The sequence below is a fragment of the Quercus lobata genome, chromosome 8, assembly GCF_001633185.2.
Source record: "Quercus lobata isolate SW786 chromosome 8, ValleyOak3.0 Primary Assembly, whole genome shotgun sequence".
Classification (NCBI taxonomy): domain Eukaryota; kingdom Viridiplantae; phylum Streptophyta; class Magnoliopsida; order Fagales; family Fagaceae; genus Quercus; species Quercus lobata.
The window spans coordinates 2,219,349-2,239,856 of NC_044911.1; the positions used below are offsets into that span (position 1 = coordinate 2,219,349).

The following is a 20,508-nucleotide window of genomic DNA, read 5'->3' on the forward strand; positions in this document are numbered from 1 at the left end:
CTTGATTGAATTGATCATTGAAGTTTCACTCTAGACTAAGGACTATTCCACATTTGATACACACACATAACACACTTGCCTAATGTTCAATGAATGTCTTATTCATTTGTTAGATTGTACTTGTCTAAATGTGATGTGTGTGTGCTCAATCTTATATGGATTAATCCAAAAAGATTTTTGATCATTTTATATGTTTTTGAAAGTGATTTTTATCATTTTTTGTGTTTATGTTTAGTGCTTACTTTGTTTTTCAATGTTTAAACATGTTCTGTTTTGAAAAACAAGTATCAGAATTTTTGGCCACTCATTTTGGCTACTTGCGCGAGCTGCCAGTTTTGGCTACTCGGTTTGGCGGCTTGCAAGCCGCGAGTCTAAGCCGCGAGTTCAGACAGAGAGGTTTCGCGGCTCACTCGCGACTTGTCTCGCGACTCGCCAGTCGCGAGTCGCCCAGAATCAGCTTTTTAAAGAGCTTTTTCGTGGGAAACTTGTTTTAAACCTCTCCCATCCTCTCTAAAACCCCTCTTTCAATATTTTTACATCAAAACCCAACCAATTTGAATGGTTTTTCAATCCATTAACATCTCTAAGGTAATTATAAACTCTTTTCATTGATTTTGATCCTTAGATTATGTTTTGGAGAGTTTTGTGCTCTTGGTTGGGATTTTCATCATAGGGGTTGGGAAAACTTATTTTTTGTCAATTTTCTTCATGGGATTGGTTTCTTTTGTTGATATGCATTGGATGTTGGCCCCTTGTGGCAGAAAGAACATGTATTAAGGGTGGATTTCATGATGTTCATGCATTGTTTCACATTATTGTTCATAGTGTGCATGCTAGGTGTTTGATAAAATGCCTCTTAGACATTTTCTCGCTTGTTTGGACTCCGATGAGTACCAAACTTTGGGGTTTCTCATGTTTCCTCATTAGGAACATGTTTGGTTCATTAGTTGTGTATTTTGCACACTTTGCCCCACATGTGCATTTTTCATGCATTGGTCATGCATTGCACTTAGCCACCTCTTGCACACACTTTTGTTACCCTTGTCATGCATTGGTCTTTACCTTATTTCTTCATCCTAGCATGTCATGCTTACCTTATACTTTGTAGCATGTTACTTTGTCTTAGGTTTGAGCTTCATTTTCTCATTCATCTTGCACCCCTCATGCATCATTAGCATTGTTCATACCTTCATCTCTTGCCCTCATTTCTTCTTGACCCTTTGTCTATTCCTGACAAAAAGGGGGAGAGTATACTCTAGAGAATGTTTCGGAGTATTTTGTCATTTCTATATGACTCTTGTGCACATCCTTAGGGGGAGAAATTTTATTTCTCATGCACATTTGTAGGGGGAGAGATATTCCATAGGGGAGATGCATATACCAAGGGGGAGAAGACTTTGTGTTAACTAGAATACTTTGTTCTGTTTGTTTTCTTGTTGGCTTTATGGTGCCTTGAGTTATGCTTTGTTGTTCTCATTGCATCATGTTTGTGCTTTGGACATGCATATATCCCTATGCTATTATGCTTCATTGTATGCATGTTCAGATGATCATTTACTTTGCTATGTGATCATTGTAGTCATTTCTATATGACTGTTTTGGTGTTTGATCAAGTTTCTCATATGTTTCACAACATGTTTACTTGATCGCTTTTTACTTGTTACATTATATTTGTCCTTGTATTACTTGCTTTACCTTGAGGGTCTAATGTATTTTGTGCAAGTGTTTCAGGTTACAAGTATATATGTTCCAAGTGCATTACAGCTTCTCATCATTTTGAAGGGGAGAAATTTTAAGCATTTTTAGTTTTTATTGTTTAAGTTTTTATTCAATATAATGTGTTTTGTACCCATGTGCTTTTGTAAGCTTTTAGGGTTAATGTTTTTATGCATGCTATGTAGGCTTTATGGTTTGTACCTTGCTTAATGCAGCCTTTTATACTATGTTGAAATCAGTACTTCTATCCAAATGTCATGCATTTTCTGGTTAAGTACTGTCACTCTTGTGCCCTTGTGGGATTGTTCCTAGATGCATATGCCTTGTGTGTTATGCATTGGTTGAGTGTTGAACATACAAGTGTCTTGCCTTGTGCTTGTTAACTTGTATGTCCTTGTGTTCATTCCAAGTGTGAATGAGCACTGTGATCACTACCTTGTGGTGTTCACTTGGTTGATCAAGCCATGGTTTGTTTCTTAACTCCATCTTTGCTTGATCACATATTGCCTGTTTCATATGCATTTTATGATTTTCTGCTTACAATGATCATGGTGTATTGTTGTGTTTCAGGAGATTCATGTTCATATGATTCAAGAGCTGCACAGCTTCTAGATTTAGGTGTGAGTGAGTTTTCCCATTGTTCCCAAACTCACGTTTAAGTCTAGAGTCTGTTTTAGGGTGTTTTGTCATGGAATAGCCAAAGGGGGAGATTGTAAGGTTGAATTTAATCAACCATGTGTTGGCTTTATTCCATGACAAATTTGCTTGTAATATAGCACTTAGAAACCTTGTATTTAAGTGGGAATCATGTAAGGGTAGTGTGTGAGAGAGTGTGAAGAAATGCTCAAGACAGTGCAGTGAAGCAGAGACTCGCGGCTTGGCCTCGCGGGTGGCTCGCGGCTTGCAAGCCGCCAAAAGTTGCACACGTGCAGAGCATGCAGGGGAGCTGAACAGTCATGCCAGCTGGAGCACTACAGGACAAAAATCCAGACTGGCCATTTAGCTAGCTCGCGACTTGAACTCGCGACTCAGTTAAGTCGCGAGGTCAAGTTGCCAGCCAACCCTGTTTTTGGAAAAACTGACTCTTTGCATTCTTTTCTCACACCAGTATAAATACCCCTCATTCCCACAAGATATAGGTGGCTATTCATTCAGAAAAACCCTAAGAGAGGTTTCTTCAAAACACCCACCCAATTAGAGAGAGCTACTCATTCTTAGAGAGAAATCTTTGTAGTCTCTTCTCATTCCCTCTCTCATTGTCATACCTATTGAGAGGAGATTTCTATCAAAACGCTACCCACACCCATTTAGAGTGTTGAGTGTTCTTGGAGTTTTGGGAAGCATTGGAAGATGCCAAGGATGGCGGATGCTATGGTTTAGTAGCGGAATCCGGTAAGCTAGAAAAGAAAAAGGTTCGGCGCAACCTCGTTGGAGCAAGAAGCTTGGAGGGCTTAGGTACATCGGGTAGATTAGGCTTGGAGGGTCTATTGCTGTTCATGTATCCCAACTACATTTTCTAGTGGATTTTTGACCGCTTGGAGGGCGGCGGAGAGGTTTTACGCCGAGGGCTTCGGTTTCCTCTTCGATAGTGTGTTGTCCTTGTGTTTGCATCTCTCTTCCCTTTATCTTTGCCTTTTATTTTCTGCTGTGGATGTGATTTATAATTGGCTTAGATTGATTTCCAATTCTGTTTATAGTTTATGTTCATTTTCCGCACACTTGTTGTTTGTAATAAAACTTGAATTGGTTATTTTGTATTTGGGGGTCTAAACGTTCAAAGGTGTTTATACACATATTTGAACTTTCACATCTTATAGTTATATACACATCAATAATACATATCCCAATTCTTGTAGGACCCAATTTATGCACATACCCTAATGCACAGTTCAACTCTTTTCACCATAATTAACACACAGCAAAAAGCCCCAACAACTTAGAAAGAAAAAACTATAACAAAGAACATAGAACCCCCACAAAATTTGTCAAAGAAAGAGAAAGCAAACCACAGTTATGAATCCCCAACAAATCCAAATCCAACAAAGACAAGAAAAAGCGAGGTCTAAAAAGAGAGAAAAATAGAGCTGGAGAGACGAAAAAGAGTCTCACTGTGGCTAGTCAACCCCAAACTTCAAAGATGTAATTTACAATTTACCCTTTTAAATAAGGTTGGTTTTCTTTTCGTGTGGAAACATGCATACATATTATTAGGCTTTAATAAAGGCAAAAATGGCCCATTACCATCAATTTTGGAAATAATTTGCTCAGAAACACTGTTTCCGAATTATATAGCAATCTACCACTTTTTCGGGCCTATAGCGGCGTTTTCCTGAAAAAAATTTTTATAAGTCCCATAACAGGTTCAAGGGGCCCTATAGTGGCGTTTTTAAGCCCTATAGTGACGTTTTTGGTCCCTATAGCGGCGTTTTTCTGCAAAATTTTTTTGTAAGTCCCATAACAGTTTCGAGGGGCCCTATAGTGGCGTTTTTAAGCCCTATAGTGACGTTTTTGGGCCCTATAGCGGCGTTTTCCTGCAAAAATTTTTTTATAAGTCCCCATAACAGGTTCAAGGGGCCCTATAGTGGCGTTTTTTTAAGCCCTATAGTGACGTTTTCGGGCCCTATAGCGGCGTTTTCGGAAAAAGTGGTCTTTCCCTAATTATTTCCGAAACAGTGCTCTGTTGCTAAATATTTCAAAAATTAATGCTAATGGGCCATTTTTGCCTTTAATAAATGAAAAGTTTTAGGCCCCTAGTTAGGATTCTATGTGGGTCTAGGGCCATTCGAATTTGCATGAGTCCAAGGACCCACCAAAGGCAAATTTAAGAATGTTTAAAACCCATAATCCAAGCCATTGGACTTATGGGCCAAGCAATGCATGGTAAAAGTCCAATAATCACTATCCTTTATTATAGCCCGTGGTTAATTAGGCCCATTTGATTACATGGATCCAAGGTTCGACCAGAGGGCATGTTGACTCTTTTTAGAAGAAATGTCATTTAATTTTTTTTTTTTTTTTTTTTGAGAAGATAATGTCATTTACTTTTTTTTTTTTTTTTTGAGAAAAATAATGTCATTTACTTAATATTTATATTTCCACCATTTATTTAACGTTATTCTCTGTTTGGACTTATATGCGCACATACACACTTTTTTCTCTACGCCATTGTTGGTGGTTTGAATTGGGATATCTTCCCTCTCCCATCTCATGCATCTGAGGGATCGAGCAGGGCCAGGGTACCCATTCCTCAAGCCTGGAATTTATCAAGGATCAGGTCTCTGTCTCCATTACATGGATCCATGGGTCTCTCCTAGGAAGCATGGACATAAACACGGGTATGAGTACAACTTGACAACACAAACAATTTTAGAAAAATTATAACATAAAATTGCTGGTACGACATCAATATAACATGGTTATGACATCTTAAATAAAGTGTTTGTTCTTCTTGGGTCTTCTCTATATTATAAACAAAGAAATTACGTACATGTGTTGCTGGTGCCTTCATGGTTTCTGATGTGTCGAAGACAATAGGATAAATACTTGTCCGAAAGTTTCTAGAAGAGTTAAGTTTAATTGTTTGAAGTACTTGATGGGTGCTAAAGGACTTTTGTGTACTGTGATTTTAATGATATATATATGAGTTCAAGTTACACTTAGTGCAACTCTAAGCAATGTTATACTTGTTATAGAATTTATATTTTAAAAATCTCACTGCTGAATTACACATTCTATATGTTCTTAACATTCATGCCAATTTTCATGTCAATTGGATGTTATTTACCATTTAATCCATAAATTCATCTTTTATGTATTATTTTTAACTAGAAAAACTTGAATTTAAACAATTGATTGATAACATGACTATTAATTTTTGACCATCTTGAAATTTTATAAGTATGGAGAATATATGAAGATAATGTAATCTAACGTTGGATTTGTCAAAATTTGCATCTAATTAAAAATATTAAGTGGTGTAATATTGTTTAAAATTATACCAGGTATAATTTGAACTCAGCCCATATATATATAATATGATTGTAGAGAATAATTTCGTGACTTGAGTTCAATGGTTCATAAAAATTGTGACGGAAAGTTGCTTTTGAAGGATTATGGGACTCATGTTTGTTTCCATGAGGATCATTAATTGAAGAATTGAAACTTTTTTTTTTTTTTTCAATATTGAAAAGGTGGTGTTTTAGAGGCGGAATTGGTGGGGAAAGACCTCAAAATTCATGGTCTTGATAGAGGTTTTTGCTGAAAGTAAATGTGGAGTCAATAACCTGCGCGTTGGAAAATTTAGGCGATTTCTGTTTTATTAATTGTACAGTGAAAATTGAAAATATATAATATATGAGACTTATAACTATAAGTGTTAGTACTTTTTAACCTTTTTCAAAATGATGTGATTATTTTCTAACAAATTTTGATTGATGCAATATATTAGATTTTCTAAATTAATCTATTTTTATTTGTTATTATTTGAAAGTGTTTTAAATTTTGTAATTTTTTTTTTCAAGAAAACAATGTATTTACATTCAATTATTATATAGGATAACAGATATTTTGTAAATCATTAATGTGTGGTTGGAATTTATTTCTAAATTCTAATGCTCCTTACAAATGATATATCTTCTATACGTCTTGAATGACATAATTGTCAATGAAGTGCATCTCCTTTTCCTATACAAACCTATCCTCCCAAAGCATCAATGAATTGGACCAAAATGAACATAATGGAGCAAAATAGACAGAACAGATCAAAGTGGACCGAATAGATTGTTGTGGACTGAAATGGACTGATTGGACCTTAGTAGACCGAACTAGACTGAAGTAGACCGAATCCGACCGAAATAGACCAAAGTGGACTGAAATGAACATAATGGACAAAAATAGACCGAATGGATCGAAGTGGACCACAATGGACTGAACGTGTTGATAATCTATAATCCACTGGTGGGTTTGTTATTTTTCTTGGCTCCAAGGACCATTGGTGCGTTATTGCCCATTGTGCCTACAGTTTGACGTGACAATATTAGTGTCGCTCACTTATCTTTTTGCGAATTCGGTTTTTTATGCACGCACTAAGCATTTAGATATGGGTATTCACTTTATAAGTGACAAGGTTACTCGCAAGGATCTTCAAGTGTGTTTATTTCTATCAAACACCAACTTGTCAACATCATGATCAAAAGGTCTTTTCTCTAATCATTTTGTGTTTTTTCCGTGACAAGTTGAAACTCTAGCTCATCACATGAACCTTCAACTTGAGGGGACGTATTAGATAATGTGCATTGAATTTGTATTTTTGAATCGTGTATTGTTAAAGATAGTGGGTTTATAATAAAACTTTATATTATTTTATGTATTGGTCTAAAAGGTGCAATTATGTAATAAGTCATGTACACCTAATCCTAGACCATGATTTCTCAAAAAATAAAAAAAAATAAAAAAAAATCCTAGACCATGTAATCTCTATATAATATATACGTAGAATATGACTTGAATTAGGAGTTCGACTCCTTGTTGGATTTGGATAATATAGGAATTTTATTCCTTTTGGGTTACTACTATTTGAAATTATCAAGCCCTATTAGAAATCTTGTCTATCACTTGATTTTGAGTTCTATTTGGAATAGAAGTAATTCTCCTTTTGTGTATGAAAAAAAAGTTTAGTTCTTCTTGGTTTTAGATATACTAGCCAACTCAAGTCTCCTATATAAGTAGAGTGCTGCTATGGCAATTTTAGAGAGTGTGTGAGAAAAAGGCTCTCTCTTTGTTTGGTTATTTGATATTTGTAAGTTGCAATTTAGAATAGTGAGAGAGGTTTGTTACCGCTTGGTTTTGGTTCTGTGGCTTGGTGATTTGCTCTCTCTTGGTGCATTGCAACTTTTGGATTTGGTTTGTGGCTCTCTCTTTGGTTTGTGCGCAATTGGTATTTGGTATTTGCTATTTGTGAACCTTTGGTTCATTTGTTTGTGTGTTTGTTTATTTTCAGATTTTGTATTTGGTTATTTGGTTTTGTATTTGTGAGAGAGAGCTATTTGGATGTATTTGGGATTTAGGTTTGTGAAAGTGGTTCTACACCAATTTATATTATCCCAAATTTGATATAGTGAAATTTATTCGTCGTCACCCGTGGATGTAGGCTATTGCCGAACTACGTAAATTCTTAGTGTTTTGTATCTATTTTCTTTTGAATTAATTTTCTTCATTCTTATTGTTAGTTTGAAGATCTTTCACAAGTCTAAAATATTTTCACAATCAATATTGCTAATTTGAACTTCCACTATTTTACAACAATATATACCAAGTTTTCTAGTATTTAGTGTAAAGTACACTGAAAATATCAAAGATATAGTTGTCAAAGACTCTCTTCATGGAGGTTGGCCGTCAGGCCGAACCATGTATGTATTCTTTCTCTTTTATGCTTCCCCTCCCTACAATTTTCTATTTCTCCTCTAATTCCAACAGATATGCTGTATATATATATTATCATGGACTTCCTCTAATACCTAAGACTGGATGTGAGTGGCATTGCTGATCAGTTGCAGCCGAAGGAAGTCATTGTGAATGTTCAAGAATTTATTCGAAGGCTGATGGACCTGTTTAGAATCTGCAAAAACTTGGAGAATATTGATAATCTTCACTCCAGTCTTCTAGTACTGGTCCCTCCTGTCCAACACGATCTTAATTTTTTACTTGAGCATGTTGTTTTTTCTTTGTGAAAGGATGAAAGTGGCTGTATTCTAGGAATTGTTTGCTAGGTTGAGATCTTTCACATAGTTTGAAACTTTATTCTTGGACTAGCTTTTTGGGCTTGAAAGACCTGGAATGTTATGGTTGAGTCTAGACCTTGTTTCAAAAGCTTGAAGCTGACTGTGATTATGAGTGGTTAGTAATTCTCCTTGTCATGCATTATTATTATTATTATTATTTTTTAAAATACACAATAAGCAGACACGATCTTGACTAGGAAGATCTGAAAGCGAACCTTTTCAACGAATAAGTGAATGCTTGATAATTGGAGATACTTTCGCAAATGACCAATCAGCACCTTAATCTGAAAGCACTAAGGTTCAAAAAGTTTCTACAATTTTAGAGGATGATTGAGGAATTCAGATAACGGTTAAGATTGTAGGATTTGGTAGGTGAGATTAAAGAGTATAGCTAAGGATGATTAGTTTTAGTGAAACTTTATAGTAAAGTTCAATTTTTTATGTAAAAAATTGTGATTTTGAAAAGTATGCCAAATTGGTCTTTGATTGTTCAAGACTATTTTCTTGGCTTGGCCGTGTACGTAGGAGTTGGGGCAAAAGGGAAAAAAATTTATTAGGCCCGTTGGATTGTGTTTGTCTGTCTCTCTCATAAGATGGTGGGCCATTCTCATTTGAGAGACCATGGACAATAATTTTTTCGTGAATGTGGGAGCAAAGACCAACGTGATAATTGTTCGTATATGTTGGACTAAAGTCATATACTTCTCATATTTTTGTTTGAGTTTATTTTCTGTTTGTGACTCTAATTCAAGTCTTTTTTAACTCTTTTTTTTTTTTTAATAACATTTTAATCCCGTGTTTGGATGGAATGAGATGGGAGGAAAGGAGAGAAAAATGATAGTTTATTATGTAGCTTTATGTTGGTTCAAAGGATAATTTGAGGGTTTATTTTTGGGCAAAATTTCATGGGTTTTAAATTAGTGCTTGAATAAGTCTGAAGTATGGTTTATTATATAGCTTTATGTTTGTTCAACTTAAGAGATTGAACTCTTCTAATCAATACTTTGTGGGGTTTTTTTTTGGGTTCTTAATTAGTGCTTAATTAAATCTCAAAGTGTAGTTTATTATATAGCTTTATGTTAGTTCATCTTAATAGAGATTCAATAAAAGTACAGACTGCAATCATTTGAAACAAGACTATGTATGATAAGATAAAACTTTAGTTTGATTTAAAATTAAATTCAAACTTTAGTAGGGTTGATCATATAATTATCCCTGTTCTTCCCTAATCAATGTGTGCAGTACATGCATATATAATTACATAGCTTATAACTCTACGATTATGACATGAAAGAAGTTTTTTCACATTAGTGGTTTAACCAATACTTAGAATACTAGGAAAGTCCATATTGCAACAATCAGGACATTACATACATGAAACAAAAAGATGGCGAAATTATCTATTCCCTTCACACTGAAGCATCAAATTCCTCAGCATACATGATTGTTTAAACAAAAAACAAACAGAGCAAAATTCTCAGCTCATAGATCACATGATGGAGCAGAAACTTGGATCAGGATCATAGGCTACTTCACAGAACATGGGAACTGGTGGATATTGATGGAACACTAGCGCATGTTCTTCAGGATTATTTGGATTCTTATCCTCCTTTGGCTTTTCTTTCTCCTTCACTTCTTCAACGCTCAAAATGGCGGCACCATAGGAAAGCTTCTTCCTCAACGAGCCGGTCAAGTTAGCGGAGTCCACACCTTCGCCAATCACCACCAAATGATCTTTATCAGACCCTTCTACTGCCACTGAGATCACACCTATAGAATCAATGCACATTATATACAAGTTCCTCCTTAGCAATGGCTTCTCAAAAGCCAAAATAAAAATCGAGTGTTTGATGCTAACCATCAGTGTTGCTAGCAATCTTCATGGCCTTGATTCTGCATTTTTCACAGGTCATTTGCACCCGGATAATAATTTTTTGCTATACATGCACCATAAAATGAAAGACACAGTAAGTAATTAAACTCTAAAATATATCAAAGCTTTTCTTGTTTTATAGAACTAAAAGTTAAATAAAGCTTCAGAAAATTTGCTTTTGGTGAAATCTTCGTGAAATTTACGAGGTTTACCTTCATGTTTTGGAGGAGGAAAAAGCAACGTAGCGCACTCTATGAGAGAACTCTGATGGGCTTAAGCTGTGTTAACGGAGAGAGAAATTGTAGAACTATACATTTATATAGCTCAGTGGAAAATACAAATGCATTACGTAAGCTCCAATAATACATGAAGTGCTCCAAGAAAAAAACTTTTAAGTATGTGGGTGCTCCGGTTCTTAATCTTTTCAATATGGCCACTATTTTTGCATTACAACTAAATCATACCACTTTATCAAATGAATATAGGGTTCAAATTAAATCATATTATACTTTCGTATCGTGATTAGAAATTAAATTCAATAAGAACATTATATAAAAGATCCTATTATGCCTTCTAATAATATCGCATTAGATTTTTGCAAATAAAATATATATTAGAAGGAAATACGTACACATAATCACATCCCATTAAAACTCTACTACCTCTTATAATTGAAGATTAAAACCCAAACTAAGCCTAATTTTGTTACATGCTGAGATGCTGCTGAGCTGAAAAGCCACTGGACTGGACCTACCGTACGTGTCATTTGGGAACAAATGAATCAAACCCTCTCAAAAGAGAAATATTTGGAATAATACCAGTACACATTCTATATTATTCCTATTATACACATTCTTTCACATAAGCTTAAAGTGCACTGAAGGCGTGACTTGAAATTCATGATTTCTTAGATGTGAGGGAACCATATGATGGTAAATATGAAACAATCACCAAGGGCCTATTTAGTATGCAATTTTAAATAACAAATTATCAGTTTTTAAATACTAAAAATTGATGTCAAAAAAAAAAAAAAAAAAGCATATTTGATAAGAGTGTTTGATTAAGAGTATTTGAGTCATAATTTTCAATTTAAAATTTTTAATCAGTGTATTTTAAAAACACACTAGAGCAGATTTTAGAACCCATTGATAAGACAATACATACCCGTTTTTTTTCTCTCTCCTGCGTGACTTTTATTTTTATTATTATTTTTTTATTTCTCTTCTGCACAAACCCACATTGCTGGACGCCTGGGACCTACATTTCTGCCACTAAACTTCTGTTTCAATGAGGACGGTGAACCGTCAAATCAAAAACAACAACTAGCGCTCTGTGAACCCACCCCCCGGCCCTCCTGACTTGAAGAGTTTCAAAACCTGATCTTTCTTCCATCTAGCTTCATATATGGTTTCATATTTCTCTTATATTTGTTATCCAATCAAATTGAAATTGGTTTAGGGATTGAACCCAAAACTTGAGATTCTAAACAAAATATTTCAAAATATCAAAGTGCAATAAAACCCATACCGCCACTAATAACACTACTTTATTATCTATCATTAATAACTTGTTATAGTAATAATTGTGAATTTTTTTTTTTTTTTTTGAGAAAAGTTGTGTCGCATATATACAAACTTATTGATTCCAATATGTTGTTACGAATACAAGCTCACTTGTCAACAAAAGTGGAACTATCAAAGGAAAGACTATCTCTGCGTACGCCCCAAAAGGCCCACCCCTTCCATAGAAAAAAATATATCCACAACTTCCTCTCAAGTCTCAGTCCCTCCCACGTTTAATCACAATCCGCTACAAATATTCTCTAGTATATATTATCAAGAAATAATGCTACAACATTCCATTTTTGGTTTTTAGGATAAACTTACCTTTTGAACCATTGGAAGTGAAAGTACGGCAGCAGAAGAAAATGTTGGACATTGCACAATTTTTTAAAGAAAAAATTAGCGTTGTGTATTGAACATTTAAAACAAAAATTAGACATTATTATTGTTATTATAATTTAATTAATTTCAAATGAATTTATTTATTTTTCTTACTATTATCAAATAACAAGTTTAAATTTCTTATATTTAGATTAATCTTTTGAGATGATATATTTATGACTGTATATTAATTTCTTTTATTTATAACTTTTACTAGTATGAAGTTAATAGAGAAATCATAACATTTGATGTATTCTATCATTCTTAAAAGATTTTGCTAGTGTACATATTTATTCTTTTCAACAACAAGAAGGTAATTGGTAACTTTCCTTTTAATATAATATCATATGAGTAGGAATGACCACTGCGTAGGAATGTGGTGGGTTTCCTATTTTTTGTCTCTACTCTGTTTACCGTCCTTATCTTTTGCCCCCGCCCCATCCCTCACTTTGGGGCAGTTTTTTCTTTTTCTTTTTCTTTTTCCCCCACCCCACCCTAGTTGGCACCCACATACACCTGTCCTACCCCACCCATTATTCTTCTACTTCTTTTAATAATTTATTAAAGAATCAAGTTTTAACACTACAAAACTATCCAATAATACAACAATTTAAGTCTTAAAAATCATTAAAACAATTCAAACATATATAACAATATAACAACTAAGATTTTAAGCAATTTAAATCTTAAACATAAAAACATAAAAGCAATAATACAACACCATAAAAAATCATAAATTTAAAGTTTGAAAATTAAAGAATATATATGTCATGTATAAAAAACAAATCAATAAAAAATCTTTTTAATTTTTAAATATAAATGGGGTGGGTCCGAACAACACTCGTACCACCCAAAACCTATTATAAGGAAGGATTTAATCTTTCTCCTTGCCCCATTTGGTATGCAAATTAGGACAGATTGGATAACCACGGGGCAAACTTAAATAACCATCACTATATATGAGGGTAATTTTATAAAATTACCCTCATATATAGTGAAACTTTGGCACATGGTAGGATTCCTCAGTTTGGGGAAACGATTTAGCCTTGCTCCTCACCCCAGTTGTTATGCAAAGTGGGGTAGATTGGGTACCCACAAGGTAGATTTAAATTTCCATCCCTATATATGAGGATAATTTTAGTCCAAATATTGGCACTTAACCACTCTTTGCCCCACAAATCACCAAAAATCTACATTGGCATGGTCAAAACCGCCACTAACTGCCACTCACCACTATTTCAAGATGAACTTGTCAATAAAAAAAAAAAAAAAAAAAAAACTTAATATACATTCAAGAAAAATAAATGTAAGCCAACAAATGTTATCGAAAAACACCCCAGAATTTGAGTTGCGCAACATCAACATTATTTTGAGAGACAACTTAGAGTTTGCTCAATTTAAGTTTACGTTGGAATTTATTAGGAAATAAGTAATTAACTCATAACTTGTCCAGATGTTTTCACCAAGGTCAAACATTTTTACAATGGTAGAGAGTGGAGAGGAGAAACTGAAAAGATAATAATAATAATAATAAAAATAATAATTTTTTTTTTTTTAAGAAACTAATAATAATAATAAAAGACTCGAGAGTTTTTTTTTTTTTTAGAATACTAAGTATTTTAACACATACACATACAAGGGGAGAGGGGAGAGGAGAGAATGTTTTAAAGAAACTAATAGTGGTGTATATCCAAAATGACATAATTCTTAGATACACAGCACATGCTTTAAACCTCTATAACTCACACTTATTTTCCAATGTGGGATTAACCCACTATTTTTTCTTTCGAGAATACTAAGTATTTTAACACATACACACACAAAGGGAGATGGGAGAAGGTTTTAAATAAAAGACTCTAAAGTTGAAAATATATGACAAAATATTAACAGAAACTTGGACCGTTTCAAAAAATAATAATATAAAAAAAAAAAAACATAAAAAATGAATGATGCAGACAAGATGTGGTTTGGTGATCATGTATATGTCTATTGTTTTAATTAGTCCATCATCGAGAAACTTGGACCTTGTCTAATTAATTGATCATGACATATATCACTGTACACAGGACATATCTAAGTTCTAATTTCTAAAAGATCACATGACAAATAATATTTAAAAATCATAAAGAAGAAAGTGGACCTCTTATTCCATATGTGAAAGCTTCATTGTTCAAAACAAGATGGGGTCTCTAACTTTTGCAAAGTCCTAAACCAAAAAAAAAAAAAAAAAAAAAAAAAAATTCCCAATATTGTTTCATGAATGCGATATCTTGGTAGGTAATGTTAATAAAAAAATAGGGATGCCACTCGAGGAAGTTGACATGCATGTATATATAGTTTATTTTTGTAATTAGAAGGTTGTATTCAAGGAATATTACAGATGCATACATATAAGAGTATGTGATTGCAGAGAGAGAGAGAGAGAGAGGTTCTTGGTCCAATTTCTCTTTTAGAATTTTGAATAGAATATATCATTTCATCAAATATATTTTTATTTTCATTTTCATTTTATAAATATTTTTTACATCTTTAAAATCTACCAATATGAATGTTAGAAATTATGAGATCTAAATTTTTTTGCTTTTAGTTTTATGGGAGAGCTCATACTTTTTGGAGGGTGAAGCACAAAAAGTAAATTCTAATTATATTTATAAAAGGATTAATAAATTATATATTATATAATAAATGTTGAGTTCTAGAAGCTATGGTTCCATCAACTAGCTATCTTTTTTATGTAATGAATTTATACACTATTATTAGAAGAAACTCTATTACCAATATATTGTGGCTTGATAAGAAATTTTACTTTTAAGTAAACCTTTATGTTTCAAGATATGCAATTGGTATTACATGTTTACTAGATTTCTATTAAAAAAATTCAATAAATTTACAATAACATATAATTAAATTATTAAGATAGTTTTAATAATATTATAATTGAATTATAGTAAGTCAGAGCATTTTATAGAAGAAAAATATTAAAATTACTATCAATTTTACAAAAAAAAATTACAAACTAATATGACAATGAATTAATGCGATTGGTTTTTTTTTTTTTTTTTTTTTTTTTTTGGAAAAAATATGCAATTGGTATTATATTAACAACATAATAAATAAAATTTTAATTTTATTTAATTTTTTTTTTTTTGTTCCATGTTCAAAAGATGACAATCTACTTGGAAGGCTTACGCGAGGAAAATACATATTTTTAATTATCAACTCATGCAGACGTCATAAACTGGAAGAACAAGAAACCAGGAGAGCAAGAACAAAACACAGACAAAAGGTTTGCATCTCAATTCTCATGGATGAGTTAGCAATATTCATCAAATGCCTATCACATTGTGAAGCAATTGCTAGTGTACAAGGGCACCTGAGGATATTAGCTATAACCTGAAGACCATAGAATTGGAGTTGGGTTGCCTTCTTTTTCCTCAGGTTTCTTCTCAGCACTACTTACTTCCAGTTTTTGCAAACTCTCTATGGTGGCGTAGCCAAGCTTCTTCCTCTATGAGTGGGTCAAACTAGCTGAATCAACTCCATCTCCAATCACTACAACTTGACTTTTATCTGCTCCTTCGATTGCTACTAAGGTCACACCTGTTTGAAAATTGTTAATTAAAATAATAGTTAAATGATTGTACTCACTATTTTCTAGTACCTTAAACTATATATTGGATAAATTGATAATTTATCATTATGTTAGAGCATGTGGTTTTGAGTTTAAACTATTTCTAGGCTCTACCTTCCATATAATTATAAAAAGCTAAAAATCTCATGTGTTGACCCCTATATATTAAGAGAAAATTTAGGCTTATGTCTGAGTAAAAGTGTTAAAATAATAATTAAATGATTAAATTCACACATTTCTAACTGTTGACATATAGCCTAGAATGCAGTTTTCAAAAGCAAAAGAGATTCCAAGTTTGATACGCCGTTACACACCTTCTGCTACAGCAGCAATCTTCATGCATGGTCTTGGTTTTACATTTCTTGCAATTCATTTGCACCTTCATTACTATCTTTTGCTACACCATTGGATATACATAACATATAATGCATTAGTATCTTTTAATTGGAATAAAATATAAACGGAGAAAAGAAAAACCGTTTTCTTTAGTGTTAAATACTCAAAACATACTTTCATTTCATTGATACATGTAGCTTGTTTTAGGAGGAAAATCGAAAATGTGATTACCTTCATGTTTGATAGTTTGAAACAAATTGCAAGTAATAAGAGAATCCCTAGATATGATGTGAATTTAATGGTATTATGTGTGGTCAAAAACAATTTTAAGCTATGCGTTGGAGCAAATTAAAAAGATTTAAAAACGGTAAAAGAAAACCAAAGCTATTATTAGAGACATTATTGTTGTAAGGTTGAAATTTTATCAACCATCTTGTTGGCTTTATTTCGTGCCAAATTTGCTTGTATTTTAGCAATTAGTAACCCTGTATTTAGATGAGAATCATGTAAGGGTAGTGTGTGAGAGAGTGTGAAGAAATATTCAAGATTGTGCAAAGAAGCAAAGACTCGTGACTGGATCTCGCAGGTGGCTCACAGCTTGCAAGCCACCAGAAGTTGCACACGTGCCAAGCATGCTAGAAGTTGAAACGTCATGCCAGCTGTTGCACTACAAGACAAAAGTCCTAGGCTAGCCAGGCTGTTAGCTCGTGACTTGAACTCGCGACTTAGTCCAGTCGTGAGGCCAAGACGCCAGACCACCCTGTTTGGGAAAAACTGACTTTTCGCATTCCTTTCTTACCCCACTATATATAGACTCTTATACCCACGAAATGTAGAGAGTTTCCAGAGAGAATCTTGAGAGAAAAACTCTAGAGAAAAACAAGATTAACTCATCCACAATCTTCACATAGAGACTTTTCAAATTTCTCTACTCTCTTCTTCTCCATTGTTACATCTTTGAGAGGTACATCACCAAAACTTTTTCTCACCATACCCATATATGTGAGAAGGCTGTTTGGTGCTTTGGGAAGCAGTTAAGAAATGACCAATTTCATATTGGTTGATGCTATGGTTTATAGCGAAATTCGGTAAGCTAAAGAAGAAATAGGTTCGGCGTAACCTCGTTGGAGTAGGAGCTTGGAAGGCTTAGGTATACTGGGTAGATTAGGCTTGGAGGATCTTCTGCTGTTCATGTATCCTAACTACATTCTTTAGTGGATTATTTACCGCTTGGAGGGCGGCGGAGAGGTTTTATGTCTAGGGTTTCGGTTTCCTCTTCGATAACACATCGTTGTGCTGTCCTTGTATTTGCATATTTCTTTCCTTAATTTTTGCCATTTAATTTAAGCTGTGGATGTGATTTTATATGGTTTAGATTGTGTATCAATTCTGTATTAAGCTTATGTTCATATTCCGCACATTAATTGTTTGATATTAAGCTTAAATTGGTAATTTGTAAATTGGGGGTCTAAACGTTCAAGGTGTTTTATATACTTATTGAACTTTCAATTATATTGATTGAATTTTATATGTATAAAACCGATTTCATCGTTTGACTTGAATGACCATTTAATCAAAATTATGATTTTTGTAAAAATATTCCAACATATAGTGTAAAAGTAAAACCATTATATTTATATTTGTTCTTTATTCTTTATTCTTTTTTCCTGAAGCACAAACCCAATAGTCATGGTGGTTAACAATATGTTTTAAGAAACTTTGAAGTTTAAATAAAACATTTTAAAAGTTTAAAATTTAAATGAAGCATAGCAAAACTCTAAGGTATCTAAAAAAGAAAACAAAAAGAAAAAGCGTAATTTTTGTTTTTTGAGTGACAGCTCAACCTAGTTATGGAAAAAGAGATCACAGTGTGTCTATTTATAGTATAAGAGTGCTTAGTAATAATAATAATAAAAAATCTATGGACTTCTGCACACGATTCCTACTTAAACAAATAATTGAAGAAGTAAACCAACTACAACCTCGCGTTTTCCAGAGACTGAGTCAATCCCATGCATTACAGTGCAGTTTCGAAGTCAGTAATTTCCTGTCTAAGCAACTTAATTATATATAAAATGTACCATATTATATATTCATTTATCCTATTCTTATTTTTAATTATTTATGTATCTATGCTCTTGCGTTACTCTAATTTTTCACTGGTTCAGTTCTATCCCTCTCATTTTTATTATTATTATTATTTTCATTTTGGAGCTATTACATTACATCAATAACATATTGGAAGAAAACTTAGACAGTGGTAGAGGCCTATTGTTACCATTATACACAGAATGCTGATAGATTCTCTTACTTATTTGCTGTCCAGAAGTGTAAGCATATTGTCAAAAGGTAAAATGATGAAAAAAATGTCCATATTCACAATTAGACTCGTTTATATCCACTAATACAAATATTCACAATTAATGAAGAAATGTCCACTTTAAAATGATGAAAAAAATGTCTATATTTAAAACATGAAAAATGAATGTAAAAAAAAAAAAAGAATTCAAGGTTGTGATCTATGTCGTTTTTCATCCAATTTTCTTTGCTTAGATCTCCATTTATTCAAATTTGCTGTTTAGACTAATATTCTCTTGTTATAATTTTCAAATAAAAATTTAGAAAAAGGTCAAATCAATTATAGGATTTTTCCTAGAGTTTATGGTATTAATTTATGTAATTTTCACAAATTTACTATTAATCCACAAGGGCTGCTTTGGCATGATCTCCCGTAACCCAATTTTTGTAATAGATCTAAGATGACTAAAACGTCACAAGAAATTAAGGTACACAAAAACCTACATAAAATAATAATGAGATTGACACATTTGTCATAACTATTCACTATCAATCTTCAAGTTGGGTTAGCTAATAAAAATTAAAGCTATTTTTATTTTGATAATTCAATTGTTAGGTTGGGAGATTTGAATTTTGAATATATTTTTGGGAAAAATATCAAGAAGTACGAGTTGAACTACATGCTTCTTGGCTAAAACTAAATTTAATAATATATATATATATATATATATATATATATATATATATATATATATATATAAAAAGCATGTAGAAAAGTAATTTCAAAAAAATAGTAAGCACAATCTTTTTGCGTTTTAAGATAATGCTTGACTATTAATAACCCTAGAGTCAAAACTATTTTTTTTATTTAAAAAATGATAAAAAATAATTAAATTGTTTTTAATAAATGATGAGATGACAAGTTTTTAATAAAATATAATTAAAGATGCTTGTAATAAATCTAAATGAGAATTAATAACAATTTGTCAACATGGAAAAAAAAAAAAAAAAAATCGTATCTATAGCATTACTTGCATAACCACAAATTGGTTCAAAACTTTTAGGAAAAAGCTTTTCTAGAGTCAAAGTTACGCAAGAGGACCACTTTCGAATCTTCCAATTCACAATCTTTTTAGGTGACTTTTTCTTCTCTAAAGTCTAAACCTTGTGAATTGGAGGATTGGAAAGTGGGCCTCTTGCATATGCGAAAACTAATCACTTTTAGGAAGACTGAGGAATATCGTAGAAGTTTCAGCATTTGGTAGGAAAGATAAAAGTTAATGCCTTTTAAAGAAGCTTTATATGTAAAGTTCATTTTTCTTAAGTAAAAAGTAGTTGTGACTTGAAGTCTGCCATGTTGGCCTTCAATTGTTCAATGTTACTTTCCTGGCTGCGTAGGTGAATGCATGTGGGGGCAGTTGTCTAAGGCTATGTTTTTGTTTGGTAGCTTCTACATCCCATCCAACTTTTTCTTCAATAACTAATGGTATGGACGAGTGGGGAGACAAAGGATAGAATACTAAATAGTCATTAATTGACTCCTCTCATCTATTTAAATTACTTAACAAATTAAAAAGAAAACCTTTTTTTTTAAAAAAAAAAATTGCATTTTTTTAAATATGTAATTTGAAAGTTTTAACAATAAAGTAGATACGGTAGAAGTAATTTGAATTCTGAATGTTTTTACTAAAACATCGAGAAGTATCACTTGAGTTATAAAATTTTTGGTAGTTTGTGGATTTTATGCCATATTATTAAGGAAAGAAAGTTAGATGTTGATTTTTGGGGTGGGCTTGGGGATTATTCCATTGTGTAACTCTTGTCACTCATTTATTTTAGGACTTTTGAAGGTGTTATTGATGAGCCAAGCAAGAAGTATGCCTTTAGCTATATTGATACGAGGTTAGATATGTTTGAAAGAATGAGCAATAT

General features: G+C 32.8%; 1 protein-coding gene across 1 annotated transcript in view; it reads right to left on the bottom strand.

The window, feature by feature from the left end:
- Positions 1 to 9,747: 9,747 nt before the first annotated feature.
- LOC115958197 (heavy metal-associated isoprenylated plant protein 47-like) overlaps positions 9,748 to 20,508 on the bottom strand; it is a 48,969-nt gene continuing 38,208 nt past the window's right edge. Inside the window, exon 6 of the mRNA XM_031076591.1 lies at positions 9,748 to 10,104. Within this exon, the coding sequence (XP_030932451.1) occupies positions 9,985 to 10,104 (120 nt within the window). The 3' untranslated portion in view covers positions 9,748 to 9,984. The remainder of the gene's footprint in view (positions 10,105 to 20,508) is intronic.